This window comes from Anabrus simplex, chromosome 2 (genome assembly GCF_040414725.1).
Source record: "Anabrus simplex isolate iqAnaSimp1 chromosome 2, ASM4041472v1, whole genome shotgun sequence".
NCBI lineage: Eukaryota > Metazoa > Arthropoda > Insecta > Orthoptera > Tettigoniidae > Anabrus > Anabrus simplex.
This window is the reverse complement of record NC_090266.1, coordinates 1,213,167,775-1,213,190,643: the sequence shown is the minus strand read 5'-3', so window position 1 is coordinate 1,213,190,643 and position 22,869 is coordinate 1,213,167,775. Positions and strand designations below refer to the sequence as shown.

General features: G+C 38.3%; 1 protein-coding gene across 3 annotated transcripts in view; it reads left to right on the top strand.

Annotated features, from left to right (window-relative positions):
• Window positions 1–22,869, top strand: part of LRR (Leucine-rich repeat) — an 808,120-nt gene that overhangs the window by 280,481 nt on the left and 504,770 nt on the right. For all 3 annotated transcript variants that reach the window (XM_067142208.2, XM_067142207.2, XM_067142206.2), the window contains exon 9: window positions 13,358–13,452. In XM_067142208.2, the coding sequence (XP_066998309.2) occupies window positions 13,358–13,452 (95 nt within the window). The remainder of the gene's footprint in view (window positions 1–13,357; window positions 13,453–22,869) is intronic.

Sequence of the window (22,869 nt, the reverse complement as noted above, 5' to 3'; positions counted from 1 at the left end):
TATGCTCTTCCTCAGCCAGTAGAGTGTGATGACTCTTAACATCAAAATGTGCACAAATGCACAAATTCTTAATTTACCATGAAACATGTAATTCTTCAGTTAAGATATTAAAAACTTGCATTTGCATGCATTTCTGAACACTGGTGATGAAACACTGAATGCTGTGGGTGATTCAGATAGTTAGCAAACAAATAGTCCTCTCCGATAATTAATTGAATTGTATCAGTGGGAGTGTCTTCAGTCTTTAGAAGCTATTGTTTATTATTAAATACTACTTGACAAACAAATACATGTTAGCAAAATACAGAATATTAGTTCGGATGAAGAGAACCGGACTGAGAGGGTCTCGTACCGCTGTATTCTTAGACATTGCAAAAAGAAAAATGACATTGTTTACAGAAAATAAAAGATGGTTTAAGACGACACAGTAGTAATTGGGAAATGTACGCTATTTTGTCAAGCAGATTAATCATTGCAACTGTTGTAACAATGCACTCTGTTTCTGTTCTTTGTATATTTTGCTAAATATTGAGGTTTGGTAAGTTGTAAATAATATTAGTGGTAATCTGACTGTAGGGGATGTCTGTGAAAAACATGCGAGGAACAGTCTTGTTGTAGATTGTGTTTATTGTGGTAATTTCAGCTGCCCATTGTGGTAATTACCCATATTACAGTACTTAATTCTACAACCTCCATCAGCAGTATTACCTGAACTGACTTCCAAACTTTTATATTACGTGTTCCAAATCTGGCTTAAGTGGGCAATATAATTGTCTCTCTCCCATTGCTGAAACGCTGTACTACCTGCCTCTTGTTTCGTTTTTCACACCATCAACAAAATATGTATCCAATTCCGAGTAAATGCATAGCACAAACAATCATTCCACCTGGTGCAAGTTTGCTACTTCAAACATTGGTGAGACGACAATAATAATAATAATAATAATAATAATAATAATAATAATAATAATAATAATAATATAATAACAATAACCACCACCACCACCAAATTACTACCTATCAGTTCAGAGGGTCCAGTTTCGATTCCCAGCCGGATTGGGGATTTTAATCGCTTCTGTTTAATTATTCTGGTTTGGGGACTGGGTGTTTGTGTCTGTCCCAACACACTGCTCTTCATATTCAAGCAGCACACCACAGTACCAACCAGCCCAGAAACATGCAATAATGATTATATCCCTCCATTTGGGGTAGCATCAGGAAGGGCGTCCGGCCCATAAAACAGGGCCAAATCCACGTGTGATGCAGTTTGCACCCGTGACTTATGGAAAAAGTGGTAGAATAATAATAATAATAATAATAATAATAATAATAATAATGCAGCCATTTTGATTTGATGCTCTTTAGGCTCCCTTGACTGAGTTTATAATTAATTTTGTCTTGTAAGCACCAGGTGTCTTTTTCTTGCCAACATTGTACAAAGCTGAATACCAAGTGGACTTCATTCTGCCCTTCTAAAATCCAACTACCTCCATCGGTTTTGAACTCACAATCTTGGGCACCAGATGCCAGCACTGCCTCTAATCCACTGATTCCTAAGGGGAGCTTAAAACATAAAAGACAAACTCCACGGTACTGCATCTCCAATGGCCTTCCAAGCAACTGCTACTCATTGCGAATGCCTCCGGATTATCAGGTGATGTGGTCGGTACGACGAATCCTCTCAGGCATTATTCTTGGTTTCTAGACCGGGGCCGCTATCTCACTGTCTGATAGCTCCTCCATTGTTCTCACTTATGCTGAGTGGACCTCAATCCAGCCATCAGATTCAGGTAAAAATCCTTGACCTGGCTGGGAAGTGAACCCGGGGCCTCCTGGTAAAAGGCAGGCTTGCTACCCCTAGACCAGAGGGAGCTGTTGGTGAGCTTTGATTCTATCATAGATGCTGATGTGCTTATCCATAATCAGTTTATAGTTCTGATATTCAGTCTGACGATCCTTGATGTTTTCCTCGATATTACGCCATGTTGACATTTTAAGTACATACTGTTTGGTCACCCTTGTTTAGATGAACTGTCACGGGCTTGTGGGCGCCCATTCTTGAAATATCAACTCAACATAGAACTTCAAAGCTTGTCCGTTCACGTCGGTCACGAATGTCTGCACTAATAGACTTCAACAGTCTGTCAAACTATGATTAGGACTGTGTCTTTGTTTTATGAATGGTATTGTATACACAGTTTGCTGCCATTTTAATATTACAGTATTCTTTATCAAGTTGAGAATGGTACCTTCCTAAAGAATACTGTAATAAGGAAGATGAAGAGTGTTTGTCTCTTATTGCGATATCTGTCCAGCATTTTGTGAACATTCCTTTTTTTATTTTTTTTAAAATTTTGCAAGTTGCTTTACGTCACACCGATACAGATAGGTGTTATGGCGACAATGGACAGGAAAGGGCTAGGAGTGGGAAGGAAGCGTCCATGGCCTTAATTAAGGTACAGCCCCAGCATTTGCTGGTGTGAAAATGGGAAACCACGGAAAACCCTGTTCAGGGCTGCCGACAGTGGGGTTAGAACCCACTATCTCCCAAATACTGGCTACTGGCCGCACTTAAGCGACTGCAGCTATCGAGCTCTGTACATTCCTTATTAGTGTAACTTTACTGAATTAGAAAAGAAATATATACGGTAGTGTATATTATGAAAATTAGCCCAACAAGAATAAAAATTTGAAGAAAAAAAATTGAACAGGTTAATAATACAAAATAAAAGCTAAATTAGAGCATAAGGTGCAGTGTGTAGTTCCCAGTCCAATTCTACTCCCATACAGATGTGCCAACTCTCCCAATTTAAGCAGGAGACTCCCGATTTTTCATCGTTCTTCCCGATCTCCCGATCGCCGGGACCAAATGCCTGATATTCAGAGCAGTTTCACGCGTTTCCTCATTCTGTCGATATATGGCTGAGTATGGCCGGTCGATAGTAGTAGTAATAAAAAATGAAATGGCGTATGGCTTTTAGTGCCGGGAGTGTCCTAGGACAAGTTAGGCTCGCCAGATGCAGGTGTTTTTGTTTTGACTCCCGTAGGCGACCTGCGTGTCGTCATGAGGATGAAATGATGATGAAGTTAGAGAAGTATTTCCAAATGGGTATACAGTCTATCGTAGAGACCGAGAAGATAAAATGGAAAGGGGGAGGTGTGTTTATTCTGGTGAAGGAAACTTATTGTTCGCATGAATGGTTTACCGATGAAAGGGATGAAATATTAGGGATAAAATTAGTTTGTGATAATATGAAAGAGGTGGGAATTATAGGAACATATAGGCCTGGAAGAGAGGAAAGAGACATCAAAATATTTGAGAAAATAATAGATTATACTCATAAAAACAATAATAATGATATGTAATAATCGGGGGAGATCTAAACTTGCCTGAAGTTGAATGAAATGGAGCTGCAAGTGAAGCCCATGAACAGAAACTGGCAAATAAGTTAATTTGGGAGGGAGGATATACGCAAGTAGTACAAGAACCGACTCTTCTCAATAACTTACTAAATGTATTCTTGGTTAAACCCTGGGGGGAAATTGTAGATAAAACTGAGGTAATTGAAGGAATAGGTGACCATAAGGCTGTAATAATGGATGTAAGATTGGTACCAAAATGGCTTAATAAGAGGGTCACACTAGACAAGAAATTGTACGGAAAAACTAAAGTGGATAAATTTGGGACTTACCTGAAATCACAGTTCAGTTGCTGGTTAAGTGAAGGGAGTAATGTGGATACACTTTGTGTTAAATTTAAAGGAAACATTTGGGAAGGAGAGAAGAGATTTGTACCTGTTAAGAAGGGTAAAATGACCTCAGACCCTGTTTATTATATAAGGGAAATAAGAAAATTAAAAAGAAAATGTAGAATAGTAAACAGGAAAATCAAAGAGGGTTGGGAGAGTAGGGAAACTAGAAAACAGCTAATGAGGGAACTGAATAGAGTGAAAAAGGAAGCAAAAGAGAATTATATGAATGGCATACTTCAAGAGGGTAATGACCACAAAGGGAAATGGAAAAAGCTGTATTTGAATATCAGGAATCAAAAAGGGAAAGGAATCCAAATTCCTACAATGGTGGGAGAAAGGGGTGAATACTATTTAACAGATACTGAGAAAGCAAATCTATTTAGTAGGGAATTCAGAGATTCAGTAGAAGATTGTTAGGAGTTGGAAACCAAAACAGAAGATAGAGAGGGAGAGACACATTGGGAAAAAAGAAGCTTCTCATTCACAAATGAAGATATTTTCAGAGAAATCCAACTGCTTCAGCAAGGAAAAGTAGCAGGAAATGATAATATTACCGGGGAGGTATTAAAGACAATGGGGTGGTACATAGTGCCTTATTTAAAATTTCTCTTTGACTATGTCATAAATAATAGTGTAATACCAAAGGAATGGAAAGAATCTATAATAATACCAATTTATAAAGGAAAGGGTGATAAAAGGAAACTGGAGAACTACAGACCAATCAGCCTGACCAGTATAGTTTGTAAAATACTGGAGAGTTTAATAGCGAAGTACATCAGAGGCATATGTGATGATAAAAATTGGTTCATGACAAGCCAGTATGGATTTAGAAAGAAATTTTCTTGTGAGGCACAACTGGTGGGATTTCAGCAGGACATATCAAATCAGTTGGATTCAGGAGGCCAGTTAGATTGCATAGCCATAGATCTTTCCAAAGCCTTTGATAGAGTGGAACATGGAATATTATTAAAGAAATTGGAGGGAATAGGATTGGACTTAAGGGTTACACATTGGATAAGAACATTTCTAAATTCAAGGGTTCAGAAAGTCAAAGTAGGAAATAATGTATTGCAGGAAGAGAAAGTTTGGAAGGGAATTGCACAGGGTAGTATAATCGGTCCATTACTTTTCTTAATATACGCAAATGATTTAGGGAATAATATAACATCAAAAATAAGATTGTATGCAGATGACATAATTGTTTATAGGGAAATAAATAACATTGAGGATTGTTCAGAATTACAAAGAGACGTTGAGAGTATCCAACAATGGGTTGAAGAAAATAATATGAAGGTTAATGGAGGCAAATTAACTGTTACAACTTTTACAGACAGGAGTTTTAAAACTGAATTTGAATATACTTTGGATGAGGTAGTTATCCCAAAAGATGGCAAGTGCAAATACTTAGGTGTGAGATTTGAAAGTAATTTGCACTGGAAGGGTCGTGTGGATGACATTGTTGGGAAATCATACAGATTGTTCGTTTACATGTCATAATAAGGCTACTTAAAGAATGCAACAAAGAATTAAAAGAGAAAAGTTACGTAAGTATGGATCTTCCTTTATTGGAATATGCAAACAGTGTTTGGGATCCTCACCAAGAATACCTAATAAAAGAAATAGATAATGTGCAGAGGAAAGCAGCAAGATTTGTAACAGGGGATTTCAGGAGAAAGAGTAGTGTATCAGAAATGTTAAAGGAACTTGGGTGGGAAACTTTAAGTAGGAGAAGGGAGAAAACTAGACTTATATGATTATATAGAGCCTATATGCCTTTGCTGGCGAGATGTAGTGTTTACAGTGCACTATGTCTTCTGGTATGGGCTATATCAAATTTGTTACTTTCATTGACCTGTCTCAGTCTCATCCTTGGCTTCAACAATATGAAAGTGACTGAGGTATGAGTGATGCTAGTAATACCATTCCTTATGCAGCCAGTCCCTGTTATGAATGGTGTGAAACTATCGCTCATAGGGTTGGTTGGTGCATGCATTTCAGTGGGCTTGGCACACTGATATGTAACAGCAACGGCTGGCTCTGTGAGGAAAGCAACGGGAAACTAACTCACTCCTCATTTCCCTAGTATGCCTCTTCAATGACGCCTAGGCTATTTATGACAGCTGTTGGCAGAGCTGCAGAGGATCAAACCAGCCTTTGGGCTGAATACCCAACATACATACATAGAGCCTATACAGGAGAAGAAGCATGGGGAGAAATCCATGAGAGGCTTCAGTTGGAAAATAATTATATCGGCAGGACTGACCACAAGTATAAAATTGGAAGGAATTTTAGCAGAAGCGATTGGGGTAAATTTTCATTGGAAAGGGCGTGAAGGAGTGGAACAGTTTACCAGGGGTAATGTTTGATCCTTTTCCAAAATCTGTACAGATAATCAAAAAGAGAATAAACAGCATGGCATTTGACCAGTGCAAGTTATTGTAAAAAAAAAAAAGTGTGTGTGAATAAATTAATTCCATCCCCTGGTCTAAGGAGTTTGGACAGCCAAAGTAGGGGACTGCCTGTAGGGGTGAAGTACAGTGGGAACTTCAAGGGCCCTGGGACCGCTATGGTAGCTGTGAAGGCCCTTCAGGAACTCTAAAAAGTGGTGGCAAAAGGGGCTCTTGGTTAAGATGCAGCTGGTCGTTATGCTACTTAGGTTCCAAAATGGGTAAAAAATAAGTAAATAAATGCAATGTAAATTTTGATCTTATACCAGTTGTAATTCCACATACTGTATATGAGTTGACTGTGTTTGTAAGTACAGGATATATTACAAGTAGAATTTTGTAAACAGTATAAATTTATTAAGGGTGAGCTGTGTGTTTAATAGAAAAAATTGTTAGCGTAAATTGTATAATATTGTATTGTTGGAAAATTTTCTTCTCTTGTTAATTTAAAATTTAGTGCTTGACAAATGTATTTTAGTATACGATTTGCCACCGAGGTAGACACCTCATTTGCAAAGATTTTGATTTGATTTGATTTGATTTGATTTGATTTGATTTGTTTTGATTTGATTTGATATTCACCCAGCCCCCATGCCAGCGAAATTAACCAATTATGGTTAAAATTCCCGACCCTGCCAGGAATCGATCCCGGGACCCCTGTGACCAAAGGCCAGCACACTAACAATTCAGCCATAGACCTGGACAGTAGTTCTAATAATAACAACCGGATGGCAGTACGGGGCACGGTGGCCATCCGTGTGCTTCTCTTTGGTCTATAATACAGTCAAATACTCAAATAGTTTCATAATAGGAAGTCGAAGTCGTAAGCGAGTAACTTAACCTTAGAAGTAGCATGCTATAAACGTCTATCTGGGGCAATACCTGCATAAGTGCTCGTGTTACGTCACGTAGTAGAGCTTCTTGGTTGTATGTCTTAATATTTGTTTTGGCCAAAATTTCAAAAGAGAAATATGATGCAGTATTTAAAAGTGCTTATAGGGAATAGTTTCCACGTTTCAGTGAATCCAGGAAGGGATCAATGTTCACATTCTGTACTGTATGTAGGTGTGATTTTTCAGTTGCACGCAGCAGGAAGTGCGATATACTCAGACATGTGCAAACAAAAAATAATGAGTGTCCACTGTGTAGAAAGAAACCAGAAACTGAACTTTTCAAGGCAAACACCAGATGTAAATTCTGTGATGAATGCCGAGGCTTTATTTACGTCATTTACCGTAGAATTGTGCCGACCACGTGGGGCCTTCGTTTCGCAAAATGTTTCCTGATTCAGAAATTGCTAAATGATATGGGTGTACCTGAACGAAAACAGCGGCTATCATTACAGAAATATGCATGGAAGAAAGGGCGAAAATTGTATCACATTTGCAGGTGAATGCATTTTCTGTTGCTACTGATGGTGGCAATAAAAGCAACTTGAAACATTTTTTAGTTCTGAACTCAATGAAATTCAGAGTTGTCTACTCTGTGCCTAATTTAGAAGGGGATCCTACTGGAGCTAACATTGCCAATCTTTTGCTCTCAACTTTTCAGGAATTCTGCATTCCATAAAAGAACTGCCTAGCTCTTGGTGCTGAAAATGCTCCAGTAATGGTAGGATTAAAAGAATAGTGTCGCAGGATGTTTGAAGCGAGAAAATAGTAACAATCATCGTAGGTTGCTCTTGTCACCTAATTAATCTTGCTGCAGAGAAGATGGCAGCGTGCCTGCCTGTAAATGTAGATGAAAGTATAATTGAAATATTTTATTATCTGCAAAGGAGTGCAAAGAGGAAAGAAAAGTTCAGAGAATTTCAGACTTTACACAGCACAGAGATCAGGAAAATTCTGAAGCATGTGCCTCCTTGATGGTTATCACTAAGAAGGTGTTTATATGGGATTTTGCTGCAGTGGACCCTTTGGTTACTTTATTCAGGAGCGAAATTGTGAGTAAGGATTCTCAGATGGGAACTTCGAAGACTTACAAAATTCCTAAGCACACTCAAAGTGCAGGCATGTCTTGTTAGTCTGAAAAGGTTAAGTATTGTCATAACATTTCACCACACTCCTCAGTTAAAAGGAAAACCCAGTCATCAGTTTCATGCCCCCCCCAAATGAAACTACTGATGACACTACGAGCCATGCTTTGTTACGTGAAGAAAGACTATTCATGTTCCTTTCATCAAATTTAAATCTTTTTGCATTTTTCTCTCAAGTTTTATGGATATCCTTGAGAATCCAAACGTAGCTCTTCAGTCAATTATGCCGCCCATCCACTTACTGAAGTCAATTTTGGAAGAACTATTGAAGAATGTGATTGCAAGGTTTGTGAACCACACATTATTATGAGCTCCTCCTCTCTCCGTGATGTAGATTATCATACTCGAGCTAATCAAAAGGATGTTTGGATATGCTGTTGAACACTTTGAAATCTGAGGAAAAGTGGATATTCTTTAAGTCTGCTAGAAAGTGTTTCTCTTCATTGTGTGATTACATGTTACACAAATTTCCATTCAAAGATGAAGTTTTAATTAATGCAGAAGTTGCAAATATTTCTGCTATAAGTAAGACATCATTTTCTAGCGTTATCATTAACAAGTTTCTGAACATTCCGACTAGTGAAATGGAACCTTTAGATAAAGAAACTGATATTCTGCACTCCCATTTCTGTAACTTTCAGCTCGAAGAAACAGACCTGGCAAAAGGAAGAATTGATGTTCAGTGGACATTGGTAGGTCAGATGAAATCAGCTAATGGTGGACACTCTAAGGTAATGCTTGCTATTTTATAAATTTCACATTTGAAAGGATTCTTAGCAGTCACAAAGACAAAAACATAGTTCAGATCCTTGCTGTCTAGACAAACTTTGGAGAAGCTTTTAACCTTAACACGTTCCCTACTTTGCGAGTCACATGTGACTTGTACAGCACAAAAATGTGGTGCTGGACAAAAATACACATTTTATTCCTATGTCGCTACGGTGATAACATTGGGTAACAGTACGAAAGCGAGTCACATGTGGTATCTATGTTGTTCTATGGCATATTTGTACGTTTAACAACTGTCTTGCACCATGAGTCACCAATGCCTCGCATTTTTACTGGACGTCCCGCTCAACTGCGGTGGACAGTAGGGGCTATACATTGTTGATCGAGTATTATCGTGCTGTAGGCCTGCTGAAATCTATTGTGATAGCTTGTGAATACCCTTGTCATCGTGTGAGGCAACTACACGATATACAATTGGGCATTTTTTCTGTGCAGCATCACGGTAAGAATGTTATTTAATATACAGATTTCATCATCTTATTCTCAACTATAAGCATGGAAAGCTAAGGAATGTGCGTGAATTGTTTCAGATGAAACGTAGATTAGCAGACTTCCCGCTACCCAAAGAGTGTACCTGTTCGGACTCTTCATAACGAGCCAGGAGATTTCGATTAGAGAAACCATTAGAGGAGTCGGATATTGAGGATCTTTTAGGAGATGAAGATATCCAATTTAGTAATATTGAGGATCCCAATTTTTCATTGTCAGTTTCATTATCTTCACCAGTGTCCTCTGGAACCAACACAGATGTACATGATAGCCTCAGTGAAAATGACAGTGAACACATTAAAACACAATCAGTTAAATCAGACTGCAGTTGGTGTGATATAACCAGGAATGATTTAGGCTTCACTGTTTTTCCTGGGAAAGCAAAAGTTCAGTTACTGTTAGAAGAGGGACAGCCCATTGATATATACTCTCACTTCATGGATGACAGCCTATTAGAAATGATGGTTCAGGAAACCAGCAGGTATGCCAATCAATTTAAACAGTCATAATGAGAAAAGCAAGTCCAGAAGTTTGAAATAAAAGGAAACTAATGTTGAGGGAATGAAACAGTTTCTAGGAATTATCATGTGTATGGGTCTTGTTCCTCATCAACTATTAACTCATACTGGTCTGACTTATATGATGTGCGACTTATTAGATGGGCAATGCCACCGTATCGTTTCCTTCTTCTCTTGAGTTTCTGGCACTTCGCAGACAACGAAGCTAATCAACAACCAGGTGATCGTCTTTATCGAATCCAACCCCTCCTTGATAAATTAAATCAAAATTTTGAGAATGCCTTGACAGTGGGGAACGAAATGTTTATAGATGAAACTATGGTTCCTTGGAGGGGCTGTTTAGTTTTCAGAATGTATTTTCCTAACAAAACTCACAAATATGGAGTTAAGGTGTATGAACTCTGTACGAAAGAAGGCTACACTGTTAGAACGGAGATCTGTGCAGGAAAATCCAGTGAGAGTGAAAGTGGAGTAGGTCATGCTCATTCTGTTCTAACGGAGCTTCTAAGAGGATTCTTAAGTGAAGGACATATCCTCTATGCTGATAATTTCTACACCAGTGTGCCTCTGGCAGAACAACTTCTGAGGAATGAAACATTTGTGTGTGGGACCCTTCGTAGCAATAGACGTGGACTACCAATGATAGTGAAACGGAAAATGAAGAAGGGAGAGGTGGTGGCTAAGATGTGTCAGCACGGCACTCGAGTTATCAAGTGGTTTGACAAGCGACCTGTTCTAATGCTTTCAATACTGCGGAGCCATAGTGACTGTCTGGTAGACTCTGGAAGGAAATGAGACAGTGAACCTGTCAGGAAGCCTCTCTCTGTTCTTGATTACAATGGAGCTAAAAAGGGAGTCGATTTCAGTGATCAAATGTCTTCCTATTATTCAGGTCTACGGAAAGGTTTAAAATGGTACAGGAATGTAGCCCTAGAACTTATCATTGGAATGGTCTTGGTTAATGCTTGGATACTTCACACCATGACGTCTGCGAAAAAAATGCCACTACTGCAATTTAGAGAGAAGGTCGCAGTTGGACCACAGACAGAACCTGTCATCAGTCCTGGGAGGAGACGTGCACACGCTCTCAAAGATGGAAGGACCAGCCAGAAAAGTATGAAGACGATGCGTGGTTTGCTATAAAGCTCAGTGAGAATGTGGCACTTCGAAAGATGTTGACAAGAAAACAAAGCAAGTGACATTGTACTCTGAGGAATGCCCAAACAAACCATTCATGTGCATTGGATGTTTTAATAAGGTTCATAAATGCTGAGCTGGATTGAGAAGTAAACTAATGAAGCAGTGCTTAGAGAAATAAACACCCAGAGACATTTAATAACAATGATAAAAAGGAGAAAAGCGTCAGTTTTTGGTCACATTCTCCGGCATAATGACTTCATAAAGAACTTGTTCGAAGGCAAGGTGATGGGAAAGAAAGGCAGAGGAGAAACCACGGAAGAAGATCATTGAAGAGGTAGTTGACGTGATGGGATGCCAAGGTTATGGAGAGATGAAAAGGATCACAGAGAGAAGAAATCAATGGTTGCAGCGACAAGGCAAAGCCTTTAGATAATGATGATAAATGCTGAAATTGAACTTACTGTGCTCAAAATAAAAACTGCCGTTGTACAATAACAAAATTAGTGAGTTCATGAGTGTAAATAATTTAGGGAATTTCGAGATCAGTGACAAGAAATAGACAATTGAGTTCAAATAGAGAACAGTGTTATTTAAAAAAATATTATTTTAAATTTTATATGCAGTGCCTTTATTATAAAGCAAATATGTTCATTTATTGTTTGTGTAAAAGTACATTATTCTGATGTAAATCAACCTTTATCAACATGCAGAAAGGGATGTTAACGCTCTGTTCCATAGAACTCACGAGAACAACCTGGACATTGTAATCAGAATGCAATGAAATGTCTATGCTTTTACCGTTACGCAGTACTCTATGTAATATCCTAATATTATCGTAAAATTGACGTAAAATGACATTTGAATTTACAGATTCATAGACAATATTTTGTACTTTAAATGTAGACATTTTCATTGAATCATTGGCATCACGATCTATTTTAATCTCATTCATGTATTCAATCACATTTTATAATGAATGATATCACAATGTACATATAGGTTACTCTATTAGTTTTTATTACTTCATAAGAGGGTAATGTTCCAAGACATTCGATAGAAAAGTTTTTAATTATTTTAGGCTGATGACCTAAATTGAGGTTGAAACTAATACCTAGCAACGCGTTATGATATAAGCATAAGCATTGCAAATAATGTATAGTATTGAATAGGTAGAATAAAATATTTAATAACTAATTATATTTATGATCTCAGTTCAATACGGAACCGACAATGAAATTTATAACCTATGACGAGGCTTTGACTGAGAAGAACATGCGATTTGAATTCCTTCAAAGAATCCTAAAAAGCTAGACAATAGTTAGGTAAGTGTGGTGGGTGGGCTTAAAACTTATGACAATAATGTTATTGATAGGGTAGAATGTTTTGAAGTGTACAGTGTGACTGATACTGTTTTACATTCAGCCAAAAGATGGCACTGAACCAGCCCAGCATTCTGCCTTTTACCTGGGGATGCTGTATTTGATTCTTGACCAGTTCAGGTCCACTCAGCCCACATGGGAAGAATTGAGAAGCTATCTGAGGGTGAGATTGAGGCTCCAGTCTAGAACACCAAGTTGTTGTGCTGACCGTGCATCACTTCATAATCTGCAGGTCTTTGGGCTGAGTAGCACTTGCCATAAGAGCTGCAGTGCTATGGGGGCTTTCTGTTTCTTTTTAAGGCGAGATTGACAGCCCTGAAAAATTTTCCTGTAGAAACAGCTGCAAGTTAATGACATTGAGTGTTGCTGTACAACTTCCTTGTCATATCATGCAATTTTAATTAACCATTTCACTTCAGTGATTGGATGTAGGGGCACTGGCAGTTTGTTGTTGCCCATCTGTTCCCAATCTCGACTATTGTGCGTGACAGTTAAAGGTGTTTAAATATGACAACTGTGCTTTATGCTTCCAGCACATTGAAGAACTTATCATCATCATCATCATCATCATCATCATCATTACTAATTTTAATATTATTGGCAGCTTTGATGTAAAGTAATTGTTTTAAAGATCTAACTGGTATACTTAATTAAATTTAGAGAACTGTTTACCCTTTTGAACTCACCCTATTCTGAATAGTCCTTGTACATGTCTAGGAATGAGTGCAAATGTTTTGAATGTCTTCAGTGGTATGAATATGGGTGTCACTCATATTTCTAAATAATATACACAATGCTTCTTTTACAGGGATTTTGCCCATAAGCTTTCCCTTGCTTTGATGGCTAACCAGAACACACCTCTGCACACCTTAGATTTATCCAGCAACATGATTGAGGACAAAGGTGAGATGCCTGTATGGCTCAGTCAGCTCATTCTTGGATGATAAACTGCTTCTGTGGTTTGAGTAATAATGCATGTGTGTTTTTTGTCATCCAATGGAACAAGTTTGGTTGCTCTTTATTAAGGTAGCAAGATTTATTTTTCTCTAGCATAGAACACAAAGGAACTTCAAAAGCCTGGCATTGCGATAAGAAGGAAACATAGTAAGATGAGAGGAGACAAGGATAACCTTCACCATCAGATAAATGGTTCTTGTACATTCATATTTTCAATCCAGCCTCCATCCTCCACTTAGTGTTCAACGATGGGCATCTACGACTTATAAACTTCTCCATAGTGTCAAATACTACAGTATCATTAATCTAGGATGTCTTGAGTCCCATATGCAATTTTGACAAAATTCTGAAAATATTTGGAGAAGTTGGTATGTTCAGAGCCGGCTAACATTACTGCTTTTTTTTCCCTGGGTTTGATTCCTGGCCAGGTTAGGGATTTTTTACTTGCATTTGAAGGCTGGTTCGAGATCCACTCAGCCCACGTGATTAAATTGATGAACTATCTGATGGTGAGACAGCAGCCTTGGTCTAGAAAGCCAAGAATAATGACCGAGAGGATTCATTGTGCCAACCACACAACACCCCGTAATCTGCAGGCCTTTGGGTTGACCAGCAATCTTTTGGTAGGCCATGGCCGTTTGGAACTCTTGCACCATGGGGTTTAGTGTGGTATGTTTGTATGTGCCACATCAGTGCTGACTCAGCTGGTACTGTGCTCTCTTTTGGTACCATCTGTAGGAACAATTAAAAAAAAAAATTGTGTAATCAAGTTCATTTGATATTAAGGCTACAAATTAAGGTCACGGCTGCTTGCGTTGCCGAAAAACTTTGATGTGTTAGTGTGATGTTAAATCACTAGCCAAAAAGCTGCAAATTCTTTTAGAGTTTTATACTTTGCCTTTGTTATTGTTAGCTTTATAAAGGGTTGCTTTAAATCTGTGGGCTTATGACCTACTCTGTGAGCTATTCTTGTTTATTTCATTGGTCAGTCAGTGTAACAATTAATCTGCCATTTGCTAAAAATAGGCTTATTTGTGTGAAGTCTGAAGGGAAATAACGCCTCAGCAGTCTCTTTCCTTCATTTGTGTTCATGAATGGAGCATTTGTTGGACAGAGTTGCACAGAACATCTCCATTGGTATTGTACCAGGAAATGCCCCTTATTATTTGTGAATTTCTTATCACTGAGTCTGTTCAGTAGAGCATGTTATTATTAAAGGGCATGAACGGTAATGGCCTGGTGCGAAGTACAGAGGGAGAGAGGTTCTATCTAAAATGACTAAAGTGTTTCTTGAAAAAATGAATTCATTAATGAAAAGTCAAAATATATTACCTTACAAATGTGTTTGTATCTGCAGCAGCATCTTCCTTGACGATCCTCCAGGCGGCGTCCTCACCATAGCACATTTACATTGACAGCTATACACCATGGCATCACGTTCCAATGGCAGCAGCCTTTTAAGTTCTGGAAGGTCTCACTGCAGGGTTATCATTCACTATTTGCTTTGCGCGAGTGTCCACTTTCATAAGTCCCCCGAATACACCAGGATTAGCACGTGCATAATTATAGAAACATGGCTTGCACTTGTGTGAAATGAAGTAACTTATTGTCACTGGGTTGGTTCAGTTGTCAACCGGAATGTGTGTTTATGAGAAAGAAATGTTTGGACTCGCATTGGAAATAAACTGGTGGCTGCTTTCCACTTAAACAAAATTGTAATATGTTCGAACAGTTGGTGACTTTCCACATAAACTAAAGTTGAATAATGTTAAGAGTTAAATGGAAATTAACACTTTCTGTTTGTATTCAAGTGAAAACGTTCTAATACACACGTCGGCACTGGGAACTGAGTGTTCGATGGAATAATAATTTAACACTGAAATGTTAGTTCAATTTCCTATTAAAATTTTCTACGACCCACATCGGCATTTAAGTTGAATTTTTGAAGTAATATTATCCTACTACTGCACTAGTTTATTATTACAAGTGTCTGTTTGGAAAAGGGAAGTATGATTACTAAATGTCATTCATTTCATGAAGGAATTCAAAGTTATTTCATGTGAAATATTCAAGATTATCACTCATGGAATGATCGAAGTCAAACAGTTTAGAATAAATTCAACTTCGAGAAAAGTTGTAGCACTTCAAACACATGATGATATAAATACAAGTTTGACTCACCACTGAATTTTATAAGGCTGACATAGAGTTCCACTTGAGAAATTTATAAGTCCCGATGTCGCTTGCAAGATTCTAAGTCTTCTTCGCACTCAAAGATAAAGTCTTTACTGTCACTTCTAGAGTTAAAGTCGTACTCGGGCAGAGTTTTGTTCTATGAGGATATTTAACCACGACGTTCCACACAGCGAGTTAGTACAGCCGAACTCCTGGCAATCACTAAGATGTCCAGTGTTTGAGGAGCTGGCTTTTATACAGCCAGAGCGCTGCCGTCGTCCTATGACTGTAATTCATATTATGTGGAATAACTCCAATTTCCCTGGAGGGATATGAATGAAATTGATACATGGAGACGTTCCTGAAACGGACTACATGATGACATTACTGACTTGTGGTTGTCTTCATTATTATAGAAGTTAGTAAGCATCTAGAATGTCTGTGACGAGGTTTGTCCTTGACTGGTCGCTGTGAATCTACACGTCATTGACCAAGGCAGGTTGCCTATCTGCTCCCTGTAATATTTTATAATTATACAAGATTTAACATCCTGAAAAATACTTCATTTATAGACATTCCCGATACAGTATAGGTCATAATTCTCCATAACGTGGAGGTACCATATTCATATGCATAGCTTTCCCACTTTTTTGGGCATTTTTTAAAACCACAAAGTGTGAGGGAGGAGATATTTATGCTTGTTTAAATATCGATCTAAAATACTGATGGAATTCCACCACTTTTACGGTATGGTCCTTCTGCAATCGCTGGCATTGAAATGGCCTCCTTCAAAGAGAAAGATTGTTCCTCTTCACGAATATACAAAGCCATCATCTGCTTGCTTTAAACTGTGAGTTCATCGCCTTAAGACTTATCTGTATCAATGCAAGGTAAAGCAGATTGTGTGGAGAAAAAGAAAAAAAGTGTAAGTTTCCTATAAATGATCACTCTTTTCAGCCCAAAGCCGGACCAGTTCCATCACCGGCTAACCCCGTCATGATATAGATGTTGATTCCCAATAACGGACCTTTCGTATTGGTTTTAACACTGTCATGCCGTTCCGAGCGCGACTAGTTCTCTTTCCGTACTGTTAGTGCAAATGACGTTCAACGTTTGCTGTACTCTTATCATTTCTGATGTGATAGGTAATGATGGTATATCTATAAAATTAATTAAACACATCGTTGGGGCTGTACTGCCAATAACTACTCACATATACTACTACTGCCTGATTAATAGAGTATTCCCTAATGTTTGGAAATTCACACCAGGCAAATTCTGGGGCTGTACCTTAATTAAGGCCACGGCCACTTCCTTCCAACTCCTAGGCCTTTCCTATCCCATTGTCACCATAAGACCTATCTGTGTCGGTGCGACGTAAAGCCCCTAGCAAAAAAATATATATATTTGGAAAGGCGCACTAATAAGGCCAATCCTGAAAAACATTACCTTAGATTCTCCATCAGATTACTGCCCCGTGTCCACCCTCTCACCCCACTCAACAGCACTTGAGCATCAGATTTATGCACAAATCACTGAATACCTTACCCAGATTTCCTTCCTTGCCTTTTTCAATCCGGCTTTAAGAAAGGACATAGTACCATGACAACATTACTGCGAGTTACGGACAGTATCAGACATGCAATAGACCAATGATGTTTGACTGTAGGAACACTACTAGACCTAAACAGTGCCTTTGATACAATTAGCCCTTAGTTACTATTGCTGAGACTTCGTAGCCGCAACTTGAATGGGACTTCTCTTAAATTTTTTACCTCCTAACTTGCTGACTGCCAGCAACAAGTATCAATAGGAACAATACACTCAGGATGGCATGACAAGTCAACAGGTGTCCCGCAGGGGTCCATTTGGACCACATTTATTTGTTGTTAGTGTGAACGACATAGGGGACGCATTGAAATATAGCAAGTACTGCATCTATGCACATGATGTTCAGATTTATTATCACTCATATCCACAAGACATACATGTAGCCATTGATAGAGTAAATTTTGACTTATGATAACTCAGCGACTCTGCCAAAAAATGAACAGCTTTTTAATAAATCCTAACAAAACTCCAATATTTGGTACCAAAAGAAACTTGTTAAAAAGTAGACATGTACCCCCAATTATTTTAAATAATACTGTCGTGTCCTATTGTATGTCTGTATGAAACTTATTACTAGAATCATTCCGTATTGACAGTTTTCACTTTACAAAGGTGAAAGAATGAGTGTATCCTCCTAATTCAATACATCATTTATTCCATCATTAGACGGAGTAATCAAATTCAAACATGTTCCGGCTCGTTTGAGCCATCTTCAGTGGAGAGAGAGAGAGAGAGAGAGAGAGAGAGAGAGAGAGAGAGAGAGAGAGAGAGAGAGAGAGTGTGTGTGTGTGATACAAGCTAGAGAGTGCCAAAAAACATTATGAAGGAACAAATGACAAAACAAAAGAGAGCCTACATCATCATGTGGAGCAGAAAACAACTCATTGTGACAAAATTCAGTGAAACTAGCAAGGTTTGCGGAGGAAGGTGATGCATTTTTGAGTCGGATCGTCACCTGCGACGAAAAATAGGTCCACCACTACACTCCTGAATCCAAACAAGCCAGTAAGGAGTGGTGGAGGAAAGGGGAGGCAGCACCAGTAAAAGTTAAGACTCGATTGTCAGCTGGCAAGGTTTGTTTTTGTTTTTTTTTTTTTTTTTTTTTTTTTTTGATTGGCGAGGCATTTTGCTAATTGATATTTATGCATGAGCAACACACAATCAATGCTGCTTACTACTGCAAGCTGTTGAACAAGGCGAGGGTTGCATATCACCCCAAACGACGAGACCAACTGATACGACAGGTCACCCTCCTCCACAACAATGCGCAGCCCCATACTGCAGCTCTGTCTCCAAGCTACAGGAAATGCACTGGACTAGACTTGATCATCCTCCTTACAGCCCGCACTTGTTGCCCTGCGAATTCCATTTGTTCGGACTGCTTAAAGAAGCTCTAGGAAGGCAACGGTTTGAAGATTACGAGAGTGTGGAAGACTTCGTGCGCAACTGGCTGGTGACATGTCCCTGTTCCTTTTATGATGAGGGCATCAAAAAAGCTGCCCATACGCTGGAACAAATGTATTTCAAAAGCAGGAAACTATATGGAAAACAAATAGTAATTGCCTTGTGTTTTTCAATAAATGAATTTAAATAAAAAGTAAAATCCCGTTTTTTGATCCCCCCTCGTAAAGTAAAATATATGAACATGAATTAAAACAGAACTCAAATAATGGAAAGAAAATTCTCAACCGGCTAGTAAGCATACGTTTCTCCCCACTCAAACATCATTGTCACAAAACCATGAGAGCCGCCCGTATGAGAGAGACAATCTCCAATTATGGAAGATTCGTGAATGGGATTTTTCGCACATGTACCAGTGGATGATGCGTGACAGTCTAGACACTCTTAACAGTCACCACCAACAGGAACCATAACCTCATACAGGGTGTCTACTGATAATGGAAATACTGGAAGTACTGGAATTATACTGGAATATAGTAAGGTACTGGAAATATACTAGAATTTTGAACCATATACTGAAAAAATTATAAAATTTACCAGAACAAATATTACCATTCTTTATAATCTACCCTGGATATTTGCACTCCAAAAGTCCAGGTAATAAGTATAATTGTTTAGGTTGGCAGTGATTTTATTGAAAAGTAATACTTATGTAGTACAGTAGTAACAGTACAGTTACTAGAATAATACCTTGTGATTTTCTCTAATAACCTGGCATCGGGACGTGACACACTCATTGCCCAGCATCTCTCTTGGTGTTGTAGACAATCACTAACTTCCCCTTTTCTACTAATACTGTTTTCAGTTTCCTTTCCCTTTTCCTTCATTCTTCTTTTTTGCAGTACTTCAAGTATAATAACAATGGATGCATTATATTCTATGGTATACTTCAAGTAGCTTATATTATGCATATAATATAATTAATCCATTGTTAATTAATTATATTGGTGTTGCACTATTTTTTCTGAGACAATGAGTAAAATAAGAGGAAAGACTTCTTTCAAGTATGACTGGTCAGACAGAACAAACATTTCAGATTGTAATTGGCTTCAGAGTGTGGAAAGGCAAAAGCCACATCGAAAGAATAAATGCTTCAAGTTCCAGAAAAAAACTGTTTCACATGATACCTGCCAAGAAAGCAACTACAGATTCCGTTCCTGTGAATGCCGCTCCATCAACTACAAACTCTTCTCCAGTGAAAGCTGAACTTTGTGGAAGTGCTAACTTCAGTTGTTAATGATAAGCATACTTGTGCAGTGCCTAGAAGCACTCATAGCAATTTTATTATCAAGGATGAAGTTATTACTGCAGAAATATTGTGGACTATTACTCAAGTTGTGACCCATTCTTCTGCTAGAAGTTTTGGCATTTGTAGTGATCTTCTTAAAATCATGTTTCCTGACAGCAAAATTGCAAAGAAGTTAAAGTTGCACAAGCATAAACTTGGATACCTATTTAGATATGGACTGGGCCCATACTTCCAAAAATAATTTGTGAATTAGGTTAAAGAGTGTCCTTGCTTTTATATTTCTTTTGATAAAAGTTTAAATTCTGTTGCTCAGAAGGGTCAAATGGATATGGCTGTTAGATATTAGAATGGAAACTTGTTCAAACAAGATATCATACCTCTGCATTTTTAGGTCATGCTACTGCTGAGGACCTTCTGATGACATTTTTGCAAAACTTGAAAGACACTGGTTTGGATATGGTTTGGATGTGAAAAAGATGCTGCAAGTATCAATGGACAGGCCTGAAGTTTTTGAAAGATCTAAAGAAGTACTTAGGTGATTCACCTTCAGATCCGGAGCTGTTGGATTTTGGTACCTGCTCCTTGCATATTATTCATGGTGCATATAAAACAGCACACAACTACTCTGATTGGAACATTCACAGATGTTTGCGCTCTCCATATTACTTCTTCAAGGACTTTACAAGTAGATGTGCAGATTACAAATGCATAACAGGATCACATTTCTTTTCTCTTAGTTCTGCTCTGTCAGATGGGTTGGAAACTCAAAAGTTATTTAAGAGCTGTGGAAATGCTGCCACATATTAGGAAGTATGTTGATGCTTTTGAGGAAAAACCTTCTGCATCAGAAAACGTTGGAATTATAAAAAGTTTTGTAAGAAATGATCTGCTCCCAGCACAGTTGGGATTCATGCATTCTGTTTCCTTTGAACTAGAACAGTATCTCTCCAAGTATCAGAGTAATGATCCTCTTTTGCGTTTTATGTTCTCTGATCTGAGTACTATGCTTGAACATCTGTTTGGAAGAATTGTAAAGAATCAGGTTTTTGAGTCAGCAAATACTAGTAAGAAATTTCTCTCGATTGATTTGAAGAAAACAGAACTCCTTAAGCTCTTCCATGCTGTTGACATTGAATTTTCAGCCTCAGCAGTTTTAAAAGGTAAGGGAATAAAAGATGTGAAAGTTCTTCAGTTCTATGGAGACTGCAGAAAATTTCTTGTTGATATTTGTACCAAGATTTTTGTCAAAGTGAAGTATCTCAAGAAGTTTGATCCCAAAACTGATCGATTGGACAATTTTCTTAGCACGGCCTATTTTCAACACAATGGTTCAAAAGAACCGATCCACTTCACACAGAAAGTACTTGTTTTGTTTCATGGCAACGCTACTGTAGAAAGAGGTTTTTCAATAAACAAAGAATGCCTAAGTAGAGAATCTTCATGAAAATAGCTTGATTGCACAGCGTCTGGTGTATGATGCAGCATCTGTAACTGGTGGAGTATTAGCTGTCAGTGTTTCGAAAAAAATGATCCATGCAGCCAAAAGAAAGTTAGCAGCAGAAGAAATAAAACTTATAGAATTGAAGAGACAATGTATTATGCAGAGTGCTAAGGAAGAGACAGAAGAACTGGAGAAAGAGGTGAAATGACTGAAAAAAATACTGTCGTAAGTGTGTAGTGTGCATGCCTTTTGAGTATAAGCAACAGTCATTGTGAATTAATAATTAAATACATATGATAATAATTCACAAATTTGTTATAAAATGTATAAACTGTATAGCGTAGCACACAACTTTCTGTACATTAGATATATTATAAAGCATAAAAACTACTCAATATAGACTAACAAATACAAAGCTCCGCTTTACCCTTACACAAAACAAACCAACAACACGCACATTTTCAACTGAGGAAAGGGCACGAAGATCGGAGCGCCTGAAGAAGTACTGGGAGGACCGCAAAGCCCGAACAATCCCTTCAAAGAGACCTGAACGACGGACTATATAAACGTGATTGATTTCATATACAGTGGATGCCGCTTATTATGATCACTCTGGGACACAGATAATTTGATAACATTAACCGGCTGATAACAGTAGCCGAAAAATAAAAATTGGTAGGTAGCCTATTGTATTTATTCATAACCTACATGCACTGCAATGAAACAGATACCGGCACACAGCACTGCAATACCGTTAACTGTTTTCAGCTATATAAAATAGTCTCTAATCGTTGTTTGCTTCTGGTTGTCTCTCAGAAGTCCATTAATATCTAGCGCCTGTCGCATTTCAGCATTCGTTGGTGTTCGGGAAGTTTCGGTAATATCTTCATCATCAGCATCGCTATCTTCTGCTCCATGTTCTTCACCTCTCATATCTAATTCTGCTGAGGTAACTGCCTCACATATGTCGTCTTTGTCTGTTTTGCATCAGTAATGATTCCCTCATCAATGTTCATCCATTCCTGAAATTCATCTTCCACTAAGTCTTTTGGACAAAGTTCAATATCCTCATCTACTTCTGCCAGCTCTCTTAAAAAATCCCCCATACCAGAAACAGGTCCTTATTGTATGTGCTGAGATATTATCCCATGACATGGCTAGAAGATGCAGGGCATCGAGAAGGCTGGTTGATTTGACAAGGGCATTGGCACTAGGTTTATGTGAGTCTTCTATGTTTTCTAAGATTCTTGTGCGCATTTCATGGCGATAATACGCTTTCATGCTGCGCATGATTCCTTGATCGCATGGTTGAATTAATGAAGTCGTATTTGCTGGTAAGGAAACCACATTGATGTTCTTGAGCTCACAATTCACAATGTGTGCTGCCCAGTTGTCAACCAGCAAAACTATTTTACTGCCCAGCCTA